The following is a 21,561-nucleotide window of genomic DNA, read 5'->3' on the forward strand; positions in this document are numbered from 1 at the left end:
CTGACTGGTATCCATCTTAACCCTTCATGCCTAATCGAACGGTCCAAGTTGTGCATCATGACAGTGTCCATGCTACCTCAGAGGATATGCTCGCTGAGCCATGCTTCGTAAGGTGGTGACTTTATTTTCATAAACACGGTGCTAAGACTCTATCGGACAAGACTCCTCTACCGTAGTAGGTTGCAACTTTGGGTCATCCAATTGCAGAGGACAACACAATAGAGAGGCTACTTGTAGCATTCTGAACCATGGTGGGGGAAGTGATTCGTCTGCAGTTGGATTGTGACTAGGGGTGGTAATGGATCATGATCCGCATGCTTTCTTCACAATCCAACTTCGCCCTATCTATTTTCAATTTAAAATCATATAATTTTATAGCTCAATTTTTATTAAGCCTGATCTTTAAATTTGCTAGACTAGTTAGAGAGTCCTTTTGGACTAAATTAGAGAGTCCTTTTGCGACTCGAAGAACAGCCCCAACCGTAACTTTTTTTTTTCCCCTCTACTAGTTGCTTCCACGGTTGTTGGTATACGGAGTATCTTGGATGGAAGAATGGTGCCGTCACGTCCAGCGATTCCCACGCCCCGATGGGATGGCCGGATTATTGTTGTGGAGGATGCCACGGCCGGCGTGGGGGACCGACGCGGAAACCCGTCGCCATCCTCCAATCCCAGCAATAATTGCGATTCCTTTGGTGGGTTGGCCACGCCACTCGCCCGGCGCCATATCGGGGAGGCTTTTTCCCGTCGTCTCCCACTTTCTTTGGGATCCCTGGGGACCGTGCAACGTGCTCCCCCGAGACCAAATACGACGTCGGCCTATTTAAAACTCGCGAAAATCCACGGCCGGCGCTTTTTCGTTTTGTGACAGGACCCCCGGCGACCCGTGTACAAACGAGTCTCTCTCCAAAGCTCTCTCTAATCCACGGATGTGGATTTCATTTCTTGGGCCAATTTTCAGCCCTTTTACGCTACCTTCTTCAGGCCGGTCTAGTAGGCCCGTGTAAGCAGCTACCGCAATCTACCTACTATAAACGACCAAAATTTGTTTAGTCAATGAAGGCCCAGGTCTGATAAACAGATCCGTTCTTCTTCAAGATAAAATTGCTGATATCACCCTATTTGCAAATAAAATCTTAAATTAACCTCCAACGAATATCCAAATTGAACTTTGATTACATCATTATGTTTCTCGTAGCAAGGTCTTCGGAACAAAACCACATGCGACTATACTTTGATTATATTTTTTAAACAAAGTATTTTTTATCAAGCTGGAGCAATCTTTTATGAAACTAGAATAAATGTTCAATATTAATGACAAAATTGTTCAAGCTTCGCAAAGGGAAAATGTTTCACTGAAATATAAAATGGACATGTCTTAAAAAATTAAAAATGTTACTATTCATTCTCAGGAACTAAAAGGTGGAAATTGTTCGTGTCTTGCAAACTAAGAAATTATATAAAATAGAATAGGACATCTCCTGGAGGACTTCAACCATATAGATAATTGTAGATGTCACGTAGAACAAAATATTGGAACATGTGGAACAAAAAACTTATAACACATGTACAAAAATATTCTATGGTTATATCAATTGATGGAGCAGCTCTACATATCATGTGGAACAAAAGATTATATCACACGAAACAAAACTAAACGCTTAGAACTATTGCAGGTACCACGGGTAACAAAAGGTTATATTAGGCAGAACAAAAGCATTTAATTGAACAATTCTAAACATCATGAACAAAAAAAAATGAACATGCAAAATAAAGGAATGCCAAGAACACACTAAACCATGTCCTTTGACAGATTAATGGTTTTGTAGGTGAACTTGAGCGTACTAATGTCAAAATGAGGTGGCTCAACCCATTCAAGAAAATAAATAGGAACATTAAGTTTTAAGACAAAAAAGGAAAAAGTAAAATAAAATAAAATTTAAAAATGAGAAGAAAGAAGAAAGGAATTAAATTAAAATAAAGAACAAGAAAGAAAAGAAATAATAAAAGATACAATAAAAATAATAATAAAAAAGAAGTAGAATAAACATGGAAGGAAAAAAAAGAAACAAAACATAAGGAAAAAAGACAAACATCTGGCACCTGAATGAATCGATGCAATGTGGGCCGGCTAACGTGGACAAAAATAAACAGAAAACAGAGCTCTCAATACCTCACGGTGACAAATTGCATTGTAGTTGCGTACACAACATATTGGTGGTATATTTAATGATCACGAATAAATCCGCAAGCACATGGATACATCATCGTAGCATTTCACCCAAGAGTATTTCCAAGGGTATCGTATTTTCCGAAGGAAGGCGGGTAGATCAAAAGAGTTTACTATGCATATGAGTATACCATAGATAGATAGAGACAATACTCAAAGTAGGGGTAAGATAATGATAGATATGTAGTGTGACACACACAGAAATCATCTCAAGATAACTAAGCTAGGGAGAAGGACTAAGAGTTATCTCTAGGTTCATATGTACTTCCTGTATACTGCACAAATCATACAGACATAATATACATACACATTGTATAGAACTCAGACCTATGCACCCAGGCACACACGGGGAGACAGTACTTGTACTGGTTCCGCCTAACAAAGTTGCTGCTAATTTACGAACTCCTACTGTGTACCGAACATGGAGGATTACAAAGGACCAATAGGGCTATCACCACCTGCGGCCTACCTCTGCGGCTCGTGGGGCAAACTCATATCCAATGAAGCTAAGCAATCCAAGCACCATGCTTGCATTGTTAACAACACTCCAGCCATCCCGAGCTATTGTGACTATGGCTGAAACCACCATAAACATGATCATTAAACCGATGTCGTAGCATAGAGCAACTAAGCTATACAAGGTATATATGCACATAGAGTTTGTACTAAAGCATGGTCTCAAGGCATACATAAGAGTATATAAGCCTATACTAGATAGCAAGGGTATATGACTAGCATACGAGCGTATAAGCCTAGCACATCAACATAGCAAGGGTATACATCTAACTCATGCATATAATCTAACTCATGCATATAAGAACCAAGCACAACACTATATAAACAAGATGAATACTTTGAATAGAATAAAGTCAACTGTAACGCCCGTAAAATACACCCAGTTAAATCACCCGTTAAAAATGCTTCCCAAAATTTTCCGACCACTGAGCTCCGTCAAACCCCCCTTCTTCCCCTTCGTCGGACCCGCCGTCCGACCCCGGTTCGTCAACCCTCGTTTTCCGCTCCCCGAAATTTTCGCCGCGTGCCGTCCAATCCATCACGCGAGCCGTCTAAATCCCGCCATTTTCGCTGAGCTGCCCCTCCCCTTTTTATTTTCCTCTTCCTTCCCCTTCCTTTTTCCTTTTCTTCCTTTACTCCTTCCTTCCCCTCCCCTTCTTCTTCCTTCTCTCTCCCTCCCTCTCTTTTCTTCTGGCGCAACACCTCCTGGCGCCATCCGCCTGGCGCTACCGCCCGCCGCCTGGCCCACCGGGCCGCTCGCCCCGCACGCGCTCGGGCCGCGCACGCGCCCGGCCGCGCTCGGTCGCGCCGCGCGCGCCAGGCCGCGCCGGTCGTGCCGCGCGCCAGGCAGCGCCGGCTGCGCCGCGGGCGCCGGGGCGCGCCGCGCGCGCCTGACCGCGCCGGCCGCGCCGGCCGCGCCGAGCGCCCCTGTGCGCCCCTGTGCGCCGCGCGTGCCGCCCGAGCCATCCCATCGCCGCCCCTGTGCGCCGCACCATCCGCCGGCCACCTCGCCATCCCCACCCCCGGCGCATTTCCCCAAGCGGTCGCCGCCCCTGCTCACTCCCCTCGTCGACCGAGCCCACGCCATCCACGAGCTCGGCAACCCCGGCACGCCACCGGCCGGAGTACCGCTCGCCATTACTCCCGGCCGCCCAACACCCCCCCCCCGGCGCCTATAAAAGGGAGCCAAGGCCGGCCATCCCCACCACCATCTCCCAACGCCACGCTCGCCGCCCCCCCTCACCGCCCAGTCGCCACCCGCCGCCGTCACCAGAAGGCCGCCGCCTCCCTGCCGCCGCCGGTCCCTCTCCTATCGCCCCGGCCGCCAATCGACCAAGGTGGCCCCTCAAATGGGTTCTCCACCCTCTCCTCCCTCTCCCCAGCCGCCCGGTCTCGCCGCCGGCGGCCCGAGCCGGCCGGCCCATCGCCGGCCGTGCGCCCCCCCTTCCTCCCCTGTTTCGGCCAAAGAAGAAGAAGGGGATTCGGTCCTTTTCGATCTGCCCCTCCCTTTCTCTCTAATAGCAGCCCGGTCCTCCCACCTCTCTCCAGAGAATTCCACAAATAAGCCCTCCCACCTTTTAGAATGTTTACAAATAGGTCCTCGGTTCTAACGAATTAGTCCTAAACTCTATTTTAAAGCCTCTAATACTCCTTTAAGCCGTCATTTCATGCGCCAAATTTCCTCCAATCCATCCCAAACTTGACCACGGCCTCCTTTCATATACTTCCACCGAGGCATATCAAAATCCCACGAAAATACCCTTCCTACCTATTTTCCGTTCATATTTCCTGTTCGGAGCTCATCGGGTAAAATCCTTTTCCTTTTTATTTATTGTGTGCTCGTGTGTGTGTGCCGTAGATCGCGGAGTACCCGAGGAGGAGCGCGAGGAGGAGTTCGACCGCGAGCCCGAGCCCGAGGACCAGTACCGCGAGCAGGAGCTCCCGGAAGGCTTTGAGAACGGCAAGTCCAATCTCACCCTTTGATGCATAATCTAATACCCAGTTTTTCAGACACAACCTATTGGCCTGTTTTATAAAATGCATATTGTTTTATCGCAAGACATGGTTGGATAGCCACCCCTTGATTGTTATGACTATTCCTTGTTGTCCCATATTTATCTCTAAATATGAGTTGCTCTGTTTAGATGATAAATACTGCTAGAATGCTTAGGAACTCATTATCCAAATTCAAGCATGACTACACCTGTTTACTCGGAAAATAAATGTGTGAGTATGTTTAACTGAGGAGTTGGGTTTTCGGGTGTAAAGAGAGGTGGTGGATGAGATGGATGGGTGTTTCTTGTGTGGAACGCCGGATTGTTGGGCTCGTACCTCAGTGGTTGAGCAAAGTGGGAGAAATCCATCTTGTCATGGCTAAGGACCGAGTTGATGTGTCATCCTGCCTAACTCCATCATCGTACAACCACTCGACCGTTGTATGGGCAACGGCTTAGCATAAATCCCACTAGCTAAACTGCTAGGCTTCAGGTGTGCTGGTGAGCAACGGGAGGCCTTGGAAAAGGACTAAGCTCTTGGTGACTTAGGTCCCGGTTACGGCCCCGTGGATGGGTTGCTAACCCCTTGAGCGCTCTTGTGTTGACTAGTTAGTGTTGGCTAAGGTGGGTAATGACTTTGTTAGGATCCGTACCGACACTAAGGTGATCGCGATACGGTACCCTACTTGTGGGAAAAGTGTACAACCTCTGCAGAGTTAAAACCTATCCGAGTAGCCGTGTCCACGGCATTGGACGAGTTACGGCTCGGTCACACAACTAGCTTTTGGGGATGACTGGTTTTGTATTGCGTGTGTGGGTGCGTGGAAATTTTGGAAGTGTCCGGCAGATGTGCCGTGCGCTACGGCGGACGGGGAGTCCGGTAGCGATAAAACTTGGATCCTTTGTGTGGGATCAACCCTACTTGATATACAGTTTACTAAAATGTTTTCATGAAACTGCTTTGAAATGGAACCCTGCATGTGTCTAAAATTTAGCTTTACTGCAAATAAACCATAGCCTATTCCTTGTTTATTCTTGTGCATTACTCTGTGTACCCCCCCCCTCCGTGGATGGGGTTGGACTTGCTGAGTACTTTTGTACTCACCCTTGTGTTGTTACTTCAGAGGAGGATCCGGACTTCGTCGCCGAGGACTTCGAGTAGGAGGTTGCGTCTGCACCCAACGCTGCCGGTGGTGTCGGCCCTTTTGCAGGATGCTTCCGCTGACGCTTAGCTCCGATTGCAGCCCGGAGTCCGACTGGACTGCAACTTAGATTTGTGTTGTTATCGCTTTAGTCTTGCTTTGGGTGTGGCTTGCCTGCCCGCTCCTTCGGGAGCTGTACGGTTTCTGAACTATCTGTTGAATAAATGTGCTATCAGCCTCCTGGGACTGATAGTTTGGATCACATTTAGTCTCTACTTATGTGGGGACGCTTCATCAACCTAGGAAAGTAAGATACAAGAGCCATACCCTAGATTCCAAGGAGACCTGGAACCTGAAGGAGAGCTACTCTAGCCTAACTCCACTAACTTGGAAACTAAGAGGGAGAGAGTGATTCACTTCTGGTGTGTGTGTCCTAGAATGGAGCTCCTACCCTCATATTTATAGGCTCCAAGAGGCGGTTCTTTCAGGGAATCTTCAAGGAATATCCCATACCCGATGTAGGGGACTCGTCAACTGATGCCACATGGAGGCTGGAGACGAGAGGAGGCAAGGGCGGTTCGGCCGAACCCCTAGTTCAGCCGACCCCTTGTGGGCCCTACTCGCAACCACCTTTCTCCGGGTGACTGCCTGGTGGGTCCCATTAGCGGTTGTGTGTATTATCTGGTAGATTGAGGCGGTTGTGGTAGTTTATGGCCCCTTCAATCCATGGGATGCACACGTGGCAACCTCTCATTGGTTAGAAGCGTGTTTCTTGGATCTATAGAGGGTGTTTTCTCCATCCTTTTGTGCTATTTCACCTGCAACCAAATATTCTCCAAGGACAAGTGGAACTATATTATTCGAAACCAAATATGTGTGTAAGAAATACTAATCCTCTTTTATTTATTCTTGAGTATATTGATGGTCATATTTGGTACTTAACGACCATCAACACATATCATGTTTACGAAGCTACCGACCACATATTGGAGTTTACACACAACATATTTTAATTCAAGCAGCTCAACAATGACATTTTTTTACCCAAAGAGGGTGGAAATTAATTATAAGAAATTAGCTCAAATTAACTAATTAGAATGAAGAACACCCCCTTTAAGGTGTCTGAAATCATCCGTTGTGAGAGGCTATTTGTATAAATAAATACTATGATCTATGTGAAGTATGTACCGTTTAATTCTTTTCACTCATTTTCATATTCTTTAAATTAAATAAAATTGAAAACCATATTGTGTGTAGTAGCAACACATGACAACAGCAAAAGGTGCACTAGCAGCATCACAAGGTAAAACCTAAGCGAAATGGATTTGTTGCGTGAACATTGAGGTATAATTATCCTTTTACCATTCTTTATGGAGTGAATGGCGAGCCAAATGCCTTGCCAGTGACTCAACTGGGCCGCTAGTCACTAACAAGGGATTAAGTACCATCCATAAGAGTGGAAAAAATTAAATATTCCGAACATTGAAGGTTTACAGTTGACACTAATGTATATCCATGCTGCGTATGGAGAAATGGAGCAAGTAGAAAGCAGAAACGTAGTGTCAAAGAGTAGCATAAATCATTACAAAGCAACGACACCCCCTTATACATGCTAATAGGAGACACTACTTGATATTAAGAGTCATTCTCTATGACCAAGAAATATCTAACTATAAATGATTATAAATGTGCTAGAACTAGATGATTCTAATATTGATATGACAAAGTTGTTAGCTTCTACATAAATAGCAAACCTTTTTCTAGTGTCTCCTATCAGCAAATGGCTCTTTTTTTTTTTAGGAAAACTTCCAGCAAAGGTTGTACCAAATGGCTCATATTTTTGCTCCCACAAAATGCGGCATGTCATACTTTACAAGAGAAAGTTTGGCAATCGGGAACAATCCTTGTATTCCTGAATTTGTCTAACTAATAAGGTTGTATTGAGAGCATTCATTACCTACTATTACCTCTTATGGCTGTTTTAAGTTGTTGATTTGTGTATACTACAATAATGGTGGCTTGACACATTTTCTTAGCCCCATAGTCTACAAGCCATATATTGTTTCATTCTTTGCAATTATTCTGTCATCCTTCCTGCATCCCAAATTATTAGCGGTTTTTACTTATCTAAATACATAGTTTTTCTTATGCACGTAGTATATAAATACTAAAAACTTTACTAGTTTTTTATAAACTTTTGTTAGTTATCACAATTACAAAAATAAGCTGAAACAGAGAAAAGGGGCGGCCTCTAATATATGAATAGACCTACTTCCTTTTGCTTTTATTACAAGTCACCATGATGTACTAAAAAAATCGATACCATCACATTTCATTTGAACTTTTTAAATTTGTAATAATAACTATTATAATGTGAGAATATAACGAACCAAATACCGTTAAAATAATTTGCTGTGAAAACTTGATTTTTGCACGGCCGAAAGTATCATCGTACAAGAACCGGCGGTGTATTTTGCTAAGTAGCTCGGTCAAAAAAAAATCTGAAAAAGAAAAGAGCGTTGCCATGGCCCATGGCTGGCATGGTGGGAAAGGGAAATTGTGGCATTGGCCGGTCGGTGGTGGTGGCAGGCCGGCGCAGGGTGCATGTTCTCCCAGTTTTTTAAGCTGAAGATGGCAGTGCCGAGGAGGATCCAGTCACGCAAATCGAACTGACACACACCCTGCTCCGGCGTTGCTGGCCTGCTAGCTGCTTGGGCTCGGCTTGACCTCCCCGTGACGCCGCGCCGACCGCGCCCACACTCCCCGCCAGACTCCGCAGCGACCCAACACAGCGGTCAAACAAAGCCAGCGGCGGCGTAACACCCAAGCCACCTCCGCTCCGCTCCGCTCCGCTCAGCTCAGCACAAAAAAATCCCCCCACTCGCTCCACGCCCGAGGCGGCCGGCGGCGATGTCGTCAGCGGCGCCCCCGCCGCCCCAGCCGGAGTCTCCCTCCGCCGGCGCCGGCGCCGGCGGTGGCGGCGACAAGGTCCTTGCCGCCGCGCAGCACATCGTCAAGTCCCTCGCCACCTCCAAGAACGCCGCCGACGACATGATCCGCATCCTCTCCGGCTTCGACAACCGCCTCTCCTCCATCACCAACGACCACCTCTTCCCCTCCCCGGACCCCTCCTCCGGCCCCGCCTCCGGCTCCGCCTCCGCCTCCGGCTCCGCCTCCGCCTCGGGCTCCTCCGCCTCCGAGATCTCCGCCGCCGCCGCCTTCGACGCCGCCGACCAGCTCATCCAGCTCTGGGACGCCACCCCGGAGGCGCTCGTCTTCGAGGCCCCCGAGGACGACGTCGCGCAGTACCTCGCCGCGGTCGACGTCGCCGTCGACCACCTCGCCCGCGGCGGGCCCGGCGGCGCGCGCGCGGGCGTCGCCGTGCAGCTCGCCATGGCGCGGCTCGAGGAGGAGCTCCGCCACCTCATGGTCCGCCACGCCGTCCCGATCGACCCCACGGGGCTCTTCTTCTCGCTCCGCCGCCTCTCGCTCGAGTCCATGGACGACCTCGACGCCTCCTCCGAGTTCGACGCCGCCACGCCGCACAGCCTCGACGGCACCCCCGCCGGGCCGGAGACCGCGCGCGGCGCCGCGCTGGGATCCAACCCCTTCGAGGACCAGGTCTTCGATCCCGTGCGCCCCGAGGCCGTCGACGAGCTGCGCGCCATCGCCGACCGGATGGCGCGCGCGGGCTACTCCCGCGAGCTCGCCGACGCCTACTGCGGCGTCCGGCGCGACGTGCTCGACGAGTACCTCTCCGTGCTCGGCGTCGAGCGCCTCAGCATCGACGAGGTACAGCGCATCGAGTGGAAGCTGCTCAACGACAAGATGAAGAAGTGGGTGCACGGGGTCAAGACGGTCGTGCGTGTCCTGCTTGCTGGTGAGCGCCGCCTCTGTGACCAGGTGCTCACCGCGTCCGATGACCTTATGGAGGAGTGCTTCCTTGAGTCCACCAAGGGATGCATTATGCAGATTCTCAGCTTTGGGGATGCCGTGGCGGTCTGCCCCCGCTCACCGGAGAAGGTCCCCCGGATCCTTGACATGTATGAGGCGCTTTCAGAGGTGATCCCTGAAATGAGGGACTTGTGCATAGGGAGTTCTGGGGATGGTGTGATCAGTGACGTGCAGGCCATTCTTGATAGGCTTGGGGATGCTGTGAGGGGTAATCTGTTTGAGTTTGGGAAGATGTTGCAGCAGGAGACATCACGGAGGGCGATGACGGCTGGTGAGATCCACCCGATGACACGCTATGTCATGAACTATTTGAGGTTGCTGGTTGTTTACAGTGAGACGCTTGATGTCCTATTGGCTGATGACAATTGTGATCAAGATGCTTTCAGAAATTCTGATGATCAGGATCAGGAACACTTGCAGAGCATGACCCCTCTTGGAAGGCGTCTCCTGAAGCTAATATCTTATTTGGAAGCCAATTTGGAGGAAAAATCTAGGCTCTATGAAGATGCTGCCCTGGAGTGCATATTTGCCATGAACAATTTGCTCTATATTGTTCAGAAGGTAAAGGATTCCGAGCTAGGAAAGATTTTAGGTGATCACTGGATAAAAAGGCGGAGTGGTAAGATTCGGCAGTACTCAAAGAGCTATCTAAGGATATCTTGGACCAAGGCTTTGTCTTATTTCAAGGAAGATGGACATGGGAGTGGGAGTGGGAGTGGAAGCGGGAGTGGGAGTGGCAGTGGCAGTGGGCATTCAAGTTCTAGGATGTCCATCAAGGAACGGTTTAAGAACTTCAACATGGCCTTTGAGGAAATTTACAGGAACCAGACACTCTGGAAAGTTCCAGATCCTCAGCTCCGGGAAGAACTGAAAATATCAATATCTGAAAATGTAATTCCAGCATATCGTGCTTTTCTGGGCAGATATGGTAATCAAGTGGATGGGGGAAGAAATCCAGGAAAATATATAAAATACACACCGGAAGATTTGGAGAGCCAGCTATCTGCTTTATTTGAGGGGTCATCAGTGTCTGCCAACCACTCTAGGAGAAGAACATAGTTCATGGTGTCAGGATCATGTTTCAGGTATGATCTTGTTAGAAAGGTCATATGTTCATGCATTTTTGTGCACATCATATCTGTTGATTGGATGCTTGTTCCCATAGTAGAGTCATTACAATACTGTAATACAACATATGTGGACCTTTTGGTGTGCTTACTGCTGCATAGTGTGTACTAAGGAATGCTGTACATTTATTGTCCTATTGTTAATTGTGATATGTGCTGACTATCTCACATTGGCTGTGAAGGACCATTTGCCACTAGGTAGATTATTGACTGTCCAAGAGAACTTTCTCGGTTGATTAATTGGGGTTGCCAACTTGCCATATTTGCCAGGAGTTGTGCAGTCATATTCTATTGATGATGATGGAGAAACGTGTGGTGCTAAATAGAAAAAGTTTAGATTTTGCACCTTCATGTTTTGGATTATCCATTTTGTACTTGCAAAGTTAGAAAAAGAAAGCCTACCAGTTTGCTCTTCTCAACACTCTAGAGGTAGCTCTGCCTTCGTTATTTCGGACTTTGTGACTTGTGAACACCTTTTGAGTAAGGAAGCTTTCCATTTAGTCATTGATGGTAAATATTGCTCTTTTATCACTTCTTACTTTTTCAATGTTTTAATTTCAATACACTGCTGTCTTATTCAGCCTCATTTTTTATATATAATAGGTTGCCATTCTAAAATTTTTATTTATGTGGTGCATTCTGCAAGCAGTGTGCTGAAGTATGTGTGCATCTCTCTTCCTTAAATATTAAGATTTTAGGAAATTAGTTATGCATGGGAGTCAAGTTGGCATAAAAAAACCCTGAGGTTCGTGCGTTTGAAACCTGGTTGGCTCAAATTCATGGAAACCATAATTGTAATGTTTTTGGGTGCCTTGACTGTTTAAAGTGAGACAAGTGATCCCATGGGTCGACATGGTCCCACCATTGTCGAGTTCAGACTGTAGTTATAGTACGCTGCACGCTTGAAGGAGTGTTTTAAGCATGATTGTTTTCCTCAGAGTGTTTTAAGTATGATTAGGTTGCCTGCTTTCCTGCAGCTGGAACTTTGGACTGAACTGATTAATGCTTTAAACTCAATTTTAAGTCAATGTTTCATTGCTTAGTACCTGAATGACTGAATCTACAAGTGCTTGCCGCAGGGGGCTAAATTCTAGGATGAAATTATGGCTTTTAATTCAAAAGTTCTTTTACTTGATAGAACTCCCGAAATTTTGCTGCCTCTGCCCAAACATGGCTGTTGTAGTGGCCAGCCTTACAATTTACAATATGGTCCTCGCATATGAATTGGAAATTCTGATGTGGTAGTATGGTGTTTGAAACTTGAAAGAAGTAGGATTTTGTATTGTCTCCAATTTGACCAAATTTTGTTCCCACCTGTGGTAATTGTTAACTTTGGCCGTGCTTGAATTTGGATGCAGGGGCATCAAGCAGCATCATTAGTGGAAAGAGTGCCCTACAAATATCTTGATAATAGTTATGCACTTCATCTCTTAGTAAGCTTGATGAGGTTTAGTATACATCGTTAGACAATAGACACTTATGCATAGCATATTTGCTGGTATAAGCACATTCTCCACACCTGTTTGACAAAAGTCTCTGTCTTTGCCATCACTGTCCAAGTTTGATAATTAAACCATGTGTAAATACTTTCAACATAAAAAATATGGAACAATCTCATTAGATGTTGATACCTGAAGAGAGGGAAATCATTTCTTTTAATTAGAGAGATATCCTCTATATTTCAGATCTGATACTTGACTTAAATTGGAAAAGCATGGATGTCCAGAATTCCCTGTAGTTCCTAACTTTCTCAAATCTATAAAATGGTTAGCAAAGTAAACCTGAACTGAAACTTTGGGATCATAAATATAGAAAGAAAAATATATAAACAGGAATTGGGAAGTTTTTTTTCTTTTCTTTTTGGAGTTTATGAATTGGGAGGATTTGCAGGACAGTATAAAAGAAAATAAATGAACTGTGGACTTTTCTGTCCAAAGAAGCTTACTAGGACCTGGTACTGGAACTGGAATAACAAATACTGGATGGGGCAGATTGCACACTTACATAAGTTATCTATCATCCAAACATTCAGGTACACAAAGGCACAATTTAAAACTAGAGCTAGAGCATATTACTGTCAGTCTGCCATACAATCCAAGAATGCTCATGGCTATTGGGGTTCTAATGTGTACAGGTTAACTTATCAGCATGTTGATTTCCCAAATATCAGATAGATCAGCTGTTCAGCTTGAGTGTATGTATCACCATGCCATTGTACTAATGTAAACTTGATGTGCTCTCATATACATCCCAAGGAGGAGGATACTTGGCACCAGCCTTTTGATATCATACTAGCCAACGAAAAAACACAATCTCATGTTGGCCTCCTATAGGTTTTCTTTCCCATTTGCCATTGACTGGTTACCAAATTTTTCCAGGCCTTCCACATGTAAGTAAGTTATAAGCATGCCTTAGTTATACTGCCAAACTTGTACATTCTAAAACCAAGTCCATCATCCTCATTCGAAAGGGGCTGAACACTTCATATATATGTTATTGATGGATAGTTCTACCTTTTCTAGTACAGGTAGGATGGTATTCATTTTGTGATGCGTCAAAGCTCGGCCTGGAATATAGTGATTTATCTTTGTATTGTTAATAGTGCTGGGTGTTCTTTTTTAGCTTTATTTAGCAAATGGTTCTTTCAGTGATGCATTGATTAATTCTGTCAAAAGAAAATGCACTGTTAATTTCTGCCTTTTTCTTATAGAAGTAATTGATTTCCTCTGTTTCCATATTGGTCAATTTCTACTGTTATTATATTTCTATTTTTTTTAGAACTCTGTTTTCATTTGTCAACACATTTGTGGCAAAATGATGTTGATTGTTTAATGCAGATTATAATTAAGTATTTTGTGACGTTGCTGAACGATGGTGGTATTATATTGTAGATTATAAAAAAATCTCCAAATTTACAACACGACTTGTTTAATAAACAGAAACAGAACTTTGCCAGTCTGCTGAATGGATTCTAGTCTCTATTCTCAATTTCTACTTTCAGTTCAACTTATTATTGATTTTGTTAATCGTACTGCTATATTTTTATGCACTGTACTGTTGTCTGTTTATTTCTCAAGTCCCTTCTTGTCTGAAATTATGGTTCGTTGTTTAATGTCAACATGTAGAGAATCGGGGGAACATCGGATTTTGTTGTGCAGCTTATTGCAGTGAGTGAACTTGCGCTGGTATTGTTTATAGGTGCCTTGCAGTGATTTCAGACTAGGAAATTTCTAATTTGTTTTTGCTGCTATTTCTGTATCAGTTGAGGCGCTTTTTTTACTTTCCTTCGAGAGATCATTACTTTTTAGTGATGCTATAAAAAGGTTAACTCAAGTTGATGGGCTAATGCAAAATATAAGATTCTGATAACTTTTGACAAAATAGTAGCATTGTTGGACTGGGCCAGAGGGCCCCCACTGTGGAAAAAAAACCCTAAGTGGACAATGCACGTCATACTTTTTAAATGTGGGCCTCTTGATTTGCGTGCTTGCAAAAGACCTGTTATCAAGGAAACAGATGTGAAATGCTGCACTGTTCAGATAGAATGGTAACGTCTTTGAGAGATTGAGTGGCCTGATATTTTAACAACTTTTGCGAGCCTCCTCAAATAGCGTGTACTCTCTCCGTAGCAAACTACACAGGTTGTTTTGAATTTTTTAATTCGTAAATTTTGTTATATACTTAGATAGATCCATGGTTAGCTAGAAAAACTAAAATGACTTAGGATGGATGGAGTCCATTTTTCAGATGTGTACGACTGCTCTGCCACTTTGTTTCTTTCACAAAAGAAAAAACTTGCTGGCACATCAAGTATATACATGGCCGTACTTCATGCTTCATTACAAACATGATCCCCCTTCTGAAAATCCATCTCGTCGTAATTCGGGCTTCTGTCTCTGCAAATGGGAGATGGCTCAACAAGCCACACATTTATACTACTTTCAACAAGAAATTCGGTCGGAGCGCTGGATTTTCATTTGAATTCTGCTCTAATTCCAAAGGAGAAAGCTCAAATCTCCATTAAAAAACACAAGAACATGAGTACATTTCTCTCAAAGCCCAAACCCCCTCCAATTTCACTCCAAGAAACGATCGATTTCTTGTCACTTATTCTACGTAGTAATATATAGGTACACCCCCAAACTCTTAGTTAATTAGGTTGGATCAACCGTTACCATTTCCCCAGTTGATTAGTAGCTGATCAGTAGGAGTATTCAGTAGCAGGGGCCATGCATGGATATCAAGGGATGTTCAGGCGCCCCTCTCGAGCATCTCGCAGAACCTCTTGAAGGACTCGAGCTTCTGCAGCTTCATCTGGTCGTGGAACCGCCGGATGAACACGTCCGCCACGCGGTCGATCTCGTCCTCCAGCCGGAACTCCCCCTCCGCCGACCCCGGGGCGGCGGCGATCGCCAGCTGCTTCTCGCCGTTGGCCTCGCTGTATTCCACCTCCTCCCCGCCGCCGTCCCGCTCCAGCGCGAAGCTGGGCAGGCTGCTGAGCACGACGGCCCTGCTCTCCTGCTCCACCACGAAGCTCGGCAGGCTCTCCAGCACCGCGGCCTTCCTGCCACCGCCGGCTAGGAAGAGGTGCTCGCCGGCGGCGCCTCCACGTCGTGCGCCATCCGTGCCCTCGCCGCCGCCGTGACCGGCCACCGCATTGCCGTACCCTCCGCCCTGGCCACTGCCACTAGCGCCGCCGCCCATGATGGCGTGGATCTTGCTCTGGATGGCGCTCAGCAGGAGCTTCTTGTTGCGCATGATGCCGAGCACGATGAGGCGCGTCCGCAGGGAGCTCGCCCTGGTGCCGACCGCCGTCGACTTCACCGCCGCCACGATGGCGGTGAAGAGCTGCTTCAAGTACCTCGTCGCCTTCTTCATCTTCCCTCCTCCAAACGACCAAGAAATTGCAGCTACCTTAGTTCAATGACACAATGCTAGCTTTGCCAAAATAGGTCAAGAACTACTGGTGCCGCTGTTGATTTCTTCCTAGTAGTGTGCAATGAACTGTGGATGCGTGCAAGGACCTGTGTGTTTTGGCATGGAGTTCGGTCAGGAGGGTTTCATGGGTATATATAGGGGTGGCGGTCGACGGCACGAGATCGTCGCCATCTTCTTCTTCCGAGAAGCTTCAGGGTCACATGGATCCACACTTGCATGGTCGCCAGGAATTATGACCAATCGATCTAGGGCTACTGCTTAAAGCAAAAGCGGTAACAAATAAAAGATGGTAAAGTAACAAAGACACCAGTGTTGTACGCATCATCATCCATAAAAAAGGGCCGAGGGATGATGTTTAGTTTGTGTCATTTGGTCCCAATTATGGGACTCCAATGGACCCTAGCTAGCTAACGATTTGCTGGTTCCTTTTCGAGGGTTTGGTGAAATATCTCGTGCTTGTGGAGCTGCAAGCCTGCAACTTGCAGTTCTGCTAGATTGAGTTTTGCCGCTTCAAAGACCGATCTCTCATTTTCTCCAACCAAGTGACACATCTAAGACTCAAGTGGATGCAGGGGCAGACTGGCCAATTTGCTTTTATATTAGGAACTGAATATGGTTTCAAGGTTTAAATTCTGAAACTAAATGCTTTCCATAACTCACTGGTAGAGAATTGACCTTTAGTCCCGGTTGGTAGGGTGCATATCTCTCGGATATCCATCCGGGATAAACCAACCGGGACAAAAGGGGGGGGGGTCTTTAGTCCCGGGTCTTTTAACCGGGAGTAAAGGATCCCCTTTAGTCCCGGTTGGATTTCCCAACCGGGACTAAAGGGGTCCCCTTTAGTCCCGGCTGAATTTTTCATGCATGCATCACGTATACGTATAGTAGTACCGCGGCCTTTTTAATTTGTTAACCTTGTAGTTGAGATTTTTTTAGAACGAAATCAACTAGTATTTAAACGAATGGGATTTGTAATTATACAATTACTACATATATACACAATCCTTATACACAATTCATATACACAATTCAACTAACTTAGTACAAATCGATCATAATTAGCGCGTATTATATATACAAATAAATCAAAGTATCTTCCTACGATCTTCCCGTCGTGGTGTTGCTGATCGGAGTGTCTAATTGTCGTCCATCGTAATAAAATTCTCCTCTTGGATTTACCACCTCGTCCATTATGAATCCAATGAGACCTTCACATATTGCCGCTACTCTTTCTTCCTTCAAGAGTCCTTGTTGAATATTTAACATCTATAATTTGGAAATTTGTGAATGTTACATGAACAAATACATATAAGGAGCTAGAAAATAATTAACTAGTAATATATTTATTTTACGTACTTTAAAGTTGTGCGGCGTCATCTTCGGTCCCTTGGGTCCCAAAAAACTGTGCATGTGCTCACAGATGTAGTAGCCACACAGATTATTCCCGGGTTCCTGTCTTAAGCACTTCAGTGCGGAAAAAAATAAGTTATGAACTATTCGTGTTATACAATGTAATAAATGTGCAGACTTCATACGTACCGGGAAGTCTGTGTTCCATGTAAGATTTTCTTTGAATGGACCTTTGTGTGTCCTTATGAATTGTTTCCATGCAAATAACGAAGCATTGCTTTTTCCAGCGCGCTCTTTTTCTTCGGCTTATGCTGAGGGCCAACTATGATTGGAACCTTGCCATAATAGGAACCACGATCGCCCCCACCATCGCCACTTCCTCCAGTAGCAGAAGCCATCTATGTACAAAAATTATTATCTTAACACTGCATAAGTTGTTCAACTTGAAGACCGTGATCATCTCGCGAGGATGTCCTCAACTGGGCGGCACCGCACTTCGTCATTAAAGAGGTTAGATGCTACGGAAAAGGGGACACGGTCACGATGTCCGTATCCACTCTTTCTCGTAGAATCGAACCTCCTTCTTGACATACGTTGCTGCTCGGCGGAGAACATCCTCGGCGAGATGAACACGGTATGCAAGTTCAACAAGTAGCAGAAGTCATCTATGTACAAAAATTCTTTCCTTACCACTACAGAAGTTGTTGAACTTGAAGACCGTGTTCATTTCGCGAGGATGTCCTCAGCTGGGCGGCACCGCACTTCATCATGAAAGAGGTTAGATGCTACGGAAAAGGGGATACGGTCACGGTGTCCGTATCCACTCTTTCTCGTAGAATCGAACCTCCTTCTTGACATACGTTGCTACTCGGCGGAGAACATCTTAGTAGAAATGAACACGGTATGCAAGTTCAACAAGTATATGGATTTAAAAAACCATATTGAATTTGATAAGATAAACCGTCTAGACAAGGTAGCATCATTTTTAAACCACTGAAATAATGCATATTATATATGACACATCAATCTCCCTCACATTCTAGCTCAAAATACCTCTCCATTTTTCTACTTCATCATCACATTGTAGCAAATAATCTTTCCATCTCCAAAGCATAAATCAAAGCATAACACGAGGATGAAGTAGCAAACCTTCGCAACACTTGTGTTGGCTGAGTCAAATTCCCACGAAAATGAGGGAAAAAACTTCGGGCAGCACCTCCCTTGCTTTGGCACCACCGGAGGGTAGGTGAAGCTCAGCTCTCTATCAATGTGCTGGACTGGCTCGGGCTGGAGGAAGAAGAAAGTCTCTGTCTCGGGATATAGTGGGGGATGAGTTTTTATCCCGGTTAAAAACTCCAACCGAGACAAAAGGAAACACCTTTTGTCCCGGTTGGAAGGTTAGTCCCGGTTGGATCCTCCAACCGGGATACCTTTTATCCCGGTTGGAGGATCCAACCGGGACTAACCTTTTTATCCCGGTTGGATCCTCCAACCGGGATAAAAGGGTCCGGCCACCGACGCCCCCCAGCTAGCCGTTTAAACCGGGATAAAAGGGGGTGGATCGAAAGTCAGTTCTCTACTAGTGACTAATCCCATGAGGTACTGTTTTCACATTACTAATTTCTAATACATGTATTTATATTTTTGCTTACGCCAATGGTCCAAGTTAAGTAAGTTTTGGGGTGCATTATGCCATCTTTGAACGGAACCAAATCCTACCCCACTCTGCTATGTATACTAGATCTTCCAAAGCCTAACTGCCTAAATATGCATACTTTTGAATTAACAAATGTACTTCATTTTGTACATATACAATTGCTAAAAATAGACAAGTAATCCCTCGTAATTGTTGTGTTAATCCATCATAGCTAGGGCCTAACCGGAATCTCAGCTGCTAATCGTTGACGCTTTTTGGAACGAAGCCTTCGCCGCTAAGGCTCAGTTGGGCGGATCCACTGCAGTATGCGGCGAGCCAGTGATCAGCAGCAGCGCCCTGCTTCCTTTTGTCCCCTGCCCCAATGGTGAGTGGCATCTGCATCTTGTGACCATGCCCTACCTAGGGTGCCATGCAGCAGCACAAACACAGTGCCAGTACACTGCAACTGTTCTTCAGGGACCAAAGTTTAGCCTTTAGCTGAAATGTAATGTAGGCCGAATCCTGCACCTTTCTTTTCATTCCTCTCCAATACATCTTTTTGGACCCTGTAAATATCATATATAGCCAGAGAATGGGCTTATTTACTGTGAATATGATTTGAGATCCTACGAACAAAAGCCATCAAAGGTAGTACTAGGTAGGTCAGCTAGATTATATTGGCGATCGCCATGCCTGCCGTGGATGATTATTAGCTGTTGTTTTTTAATTAGGTGCAGTGGCCGGCCGCCGTACGAGCCGCTGAGCTTTGCCGACTTCCGACGGCCGGCCAACCGTGCCGGCCTGGGTGCGCCTCAGCTGGCAATAATCGTCTTCTTCTGAGACATGATGTGGTGACGCGGAGCAAGGCTGATCTGTGATATCATAATTGAGTTTTTGTCTGAACTGCATAGGTTATTTCAGAAACTGTGGTTACCCTATGTATTTTGGTGTTGAGTGTGTGCTTGCTATTTTATATTTCGGATTTTCAAATTTTCATGACTGAGACACAACCAACAAGATGTTGTCAGAGATAGTAAATCGGCTAAATGGAATTTTACAGGACAGCCAACAGGGTTGAGAATAGCAGAGCCTGGCTTCTCGTATATTTTGAAAAAAGAAAAAGAAAAAGAAAAAAGAGATGAGCACATGGGGATGGAGCTTTTAATCTGAGCAAATTCCATGGACCATTGTATATCCATCCATGGAGGCCGGGAAGGTACCACGAATCTGTGCGTGCGTGTACACTGTACACCGAGGTTCATGCACGATACTGTCTGCCTCTGACGATCCCGTCAGAAATTAAAGCATCTCTTAATTTAATCATTCACCCAATTATTATTAACCTAATCCCTAGCTCTGAAATGAACCCGATCAAGCCCAGACTTAGCAAGCTCCTTTTTTGCGTCCCCTTTTGTGCCTTTTAGCGTCTTGTCACTCGCACATGGACGCGCACACGGCACACCACCAGAAAACCCAAATCAATCACGCGCACGTCCATCGATCGCTGTTGGATTCGCGGTCGATTTCGTTGCCTTGCCTGCTAATGTTGACAGCAGCATTCAGTCTAGCATGGCGTAATGTTTGATCGCATAGAGCAAGAGAAAAGCCGTACTCCCAGCTTATTATGTATTTTCTTCGTCCCAAATTACTACTCATTTTGATTTTTCTAGGTACGTAACTTTACTATGTATATATCTAGATATAGTATATACCTAAGGTTAGCAATTTTACTATTTGATGCCCCTAGTTACAATTTTACATAACTGTATGTTAGCAATAGAAATAATAGTAGTGGCTTTAGCAGTGGTTAAAGTAGTTCGTGATGTCACAATTTCCGGAGAGCTGAAACCATAAGTTTGGGAAACAGAGCAAGGTCACTAGAATAAGACTACACCCGTCGGCATATCATTAGCACATCATGTTTATGCATTTTCTCATGACTGAATGTGCTATCTGCCATGGGTCATGTCTCCTTCAGGGTTCAGTATTCTAGCATGATGTATATGCACACATATATGCAGTAACATTTTAAGTTTTACCTGCTAGTGTGACAAGGATAAATTTGTTAGCTCTTTGGTTTTCTACCAAATTTACCAGTGGCTAGGAGCTGTTGTAGACATAGATACAATATGCAGTAAAACAAGTAACCCAATTCATAGTCTTGCATTCATGCATCAAGTTCTGAACTTAACCAAATGTAATTTATCAATTAGACCTTGAGCTATGATGTTTCAGAGATTAGAATATTGCAGTAATGTACACCATGTGCTAGTATACTTTACCGAACTAAGTTCTGTATATGTCTGAATCTAACTGAAACAAGAATCATAGTTTTCTTTTTATATAAATAGCACACCGTGCTAGCCCCTAGTAGTAGCAGATGGTTATAACTTAAGTGAGACAAACACTGAGACCTGACTGTGAAATCTGGTGCTGGCCCATGTCCTAGGCTTGCATATCATCACTGCATGTTTTTCTTAACTGTATCAAGCCTGCATCAGTAATGTCGTACATTTGGCAAATAGCAAAGATATACATACTTGCCAGTTCTACTTGGAGTGCATATCATTCTTACTTTAAAATAGACAGTTGCTACATGCTGCAAATAATCAATCAGACAAATAAAACGTGAGAAAGTGGTGCTGTCTGCCAAAGCCAAAATCGGAACCTCTGG

At 45.2% G+C, this 21,561-nt stretch overlaps 2 protein-coding genes across 5 annotated transcripts; one reads left to right on the forward strand and one right to left on the reverse strand.

Annotated features, from left to right (window-relative positions):
- The first annotated feature begins 8,578 nt into the window (after positions 1–8,578).
- On the forward strand, positions 8,579–14,332 carry LOC117851934 (exocyst complex component EXO70B1). 4 transcript variants are annotated; one of them, XM_034733867.2, is made up of 2 exons: positions 8,579–10,921; positions 14,089–14,332. In XM_034733867.2, the coding sequence occupies exon 1, from the start codon at positions 8,793–8,795 to the stop codon at positions 10,893–10,895; it is 2,103 nt and encodes a 700-aa protein (XP_034589758.1). In that variant the 5' UTR covers positions 8,579–8,792; the 3' UTR covers positions 10,896–10,921; positions 14,089–14,332. The 4 variants fall into 4 exon arrangements, with proteins under 4 accessions (XP_034589758.1, XP_034589744.1, XP_034589737.1 ...); XM_034733853.2 differs by lacking the exon at positions 14,089–14,332 and adding an exon at positions 12,322–12,599; XM_034733846.2 differs by lacking the exon at positions 14,089–14,332 and adding an exon at positions 11,146–11,478.
- A 583-nt stretch (positions 14,333–14,915) lies between these two features.
- LOC117851966 (uncharacterized) lies at positions 14,916–16,264 on the reverse strand. Its single transcript, XM_034733891.2, has one exon. The coding sequence runs from the start codon at positions 15,839–15,841 to the stop codon at positions 15,215–15,217; it is 627 nt and encodes a 208-aa protein (XP_034589782.1). The 5' UTR covers positions 15,842–16,264; the 3' UTR covers positions 14,916–15,214.
- Positions 16,265–21,561: the final 5,297 nt, after the last annotated feature.

This window comes from Setaria viridis, chromosome 1 (assembly GCF_005286985.2).
Source record: "Setaria viridis chromosome 1, Setaria_viridis_v4.0, whole genome shotgun sequence".
NCBI classification, from domain to species: domain Eukaryota; kingdom Viridiplantae; phylum Streptophyta; class Magnoliopsida; order Poales; family Poaceae; genus Setaria; species Setaria viridis.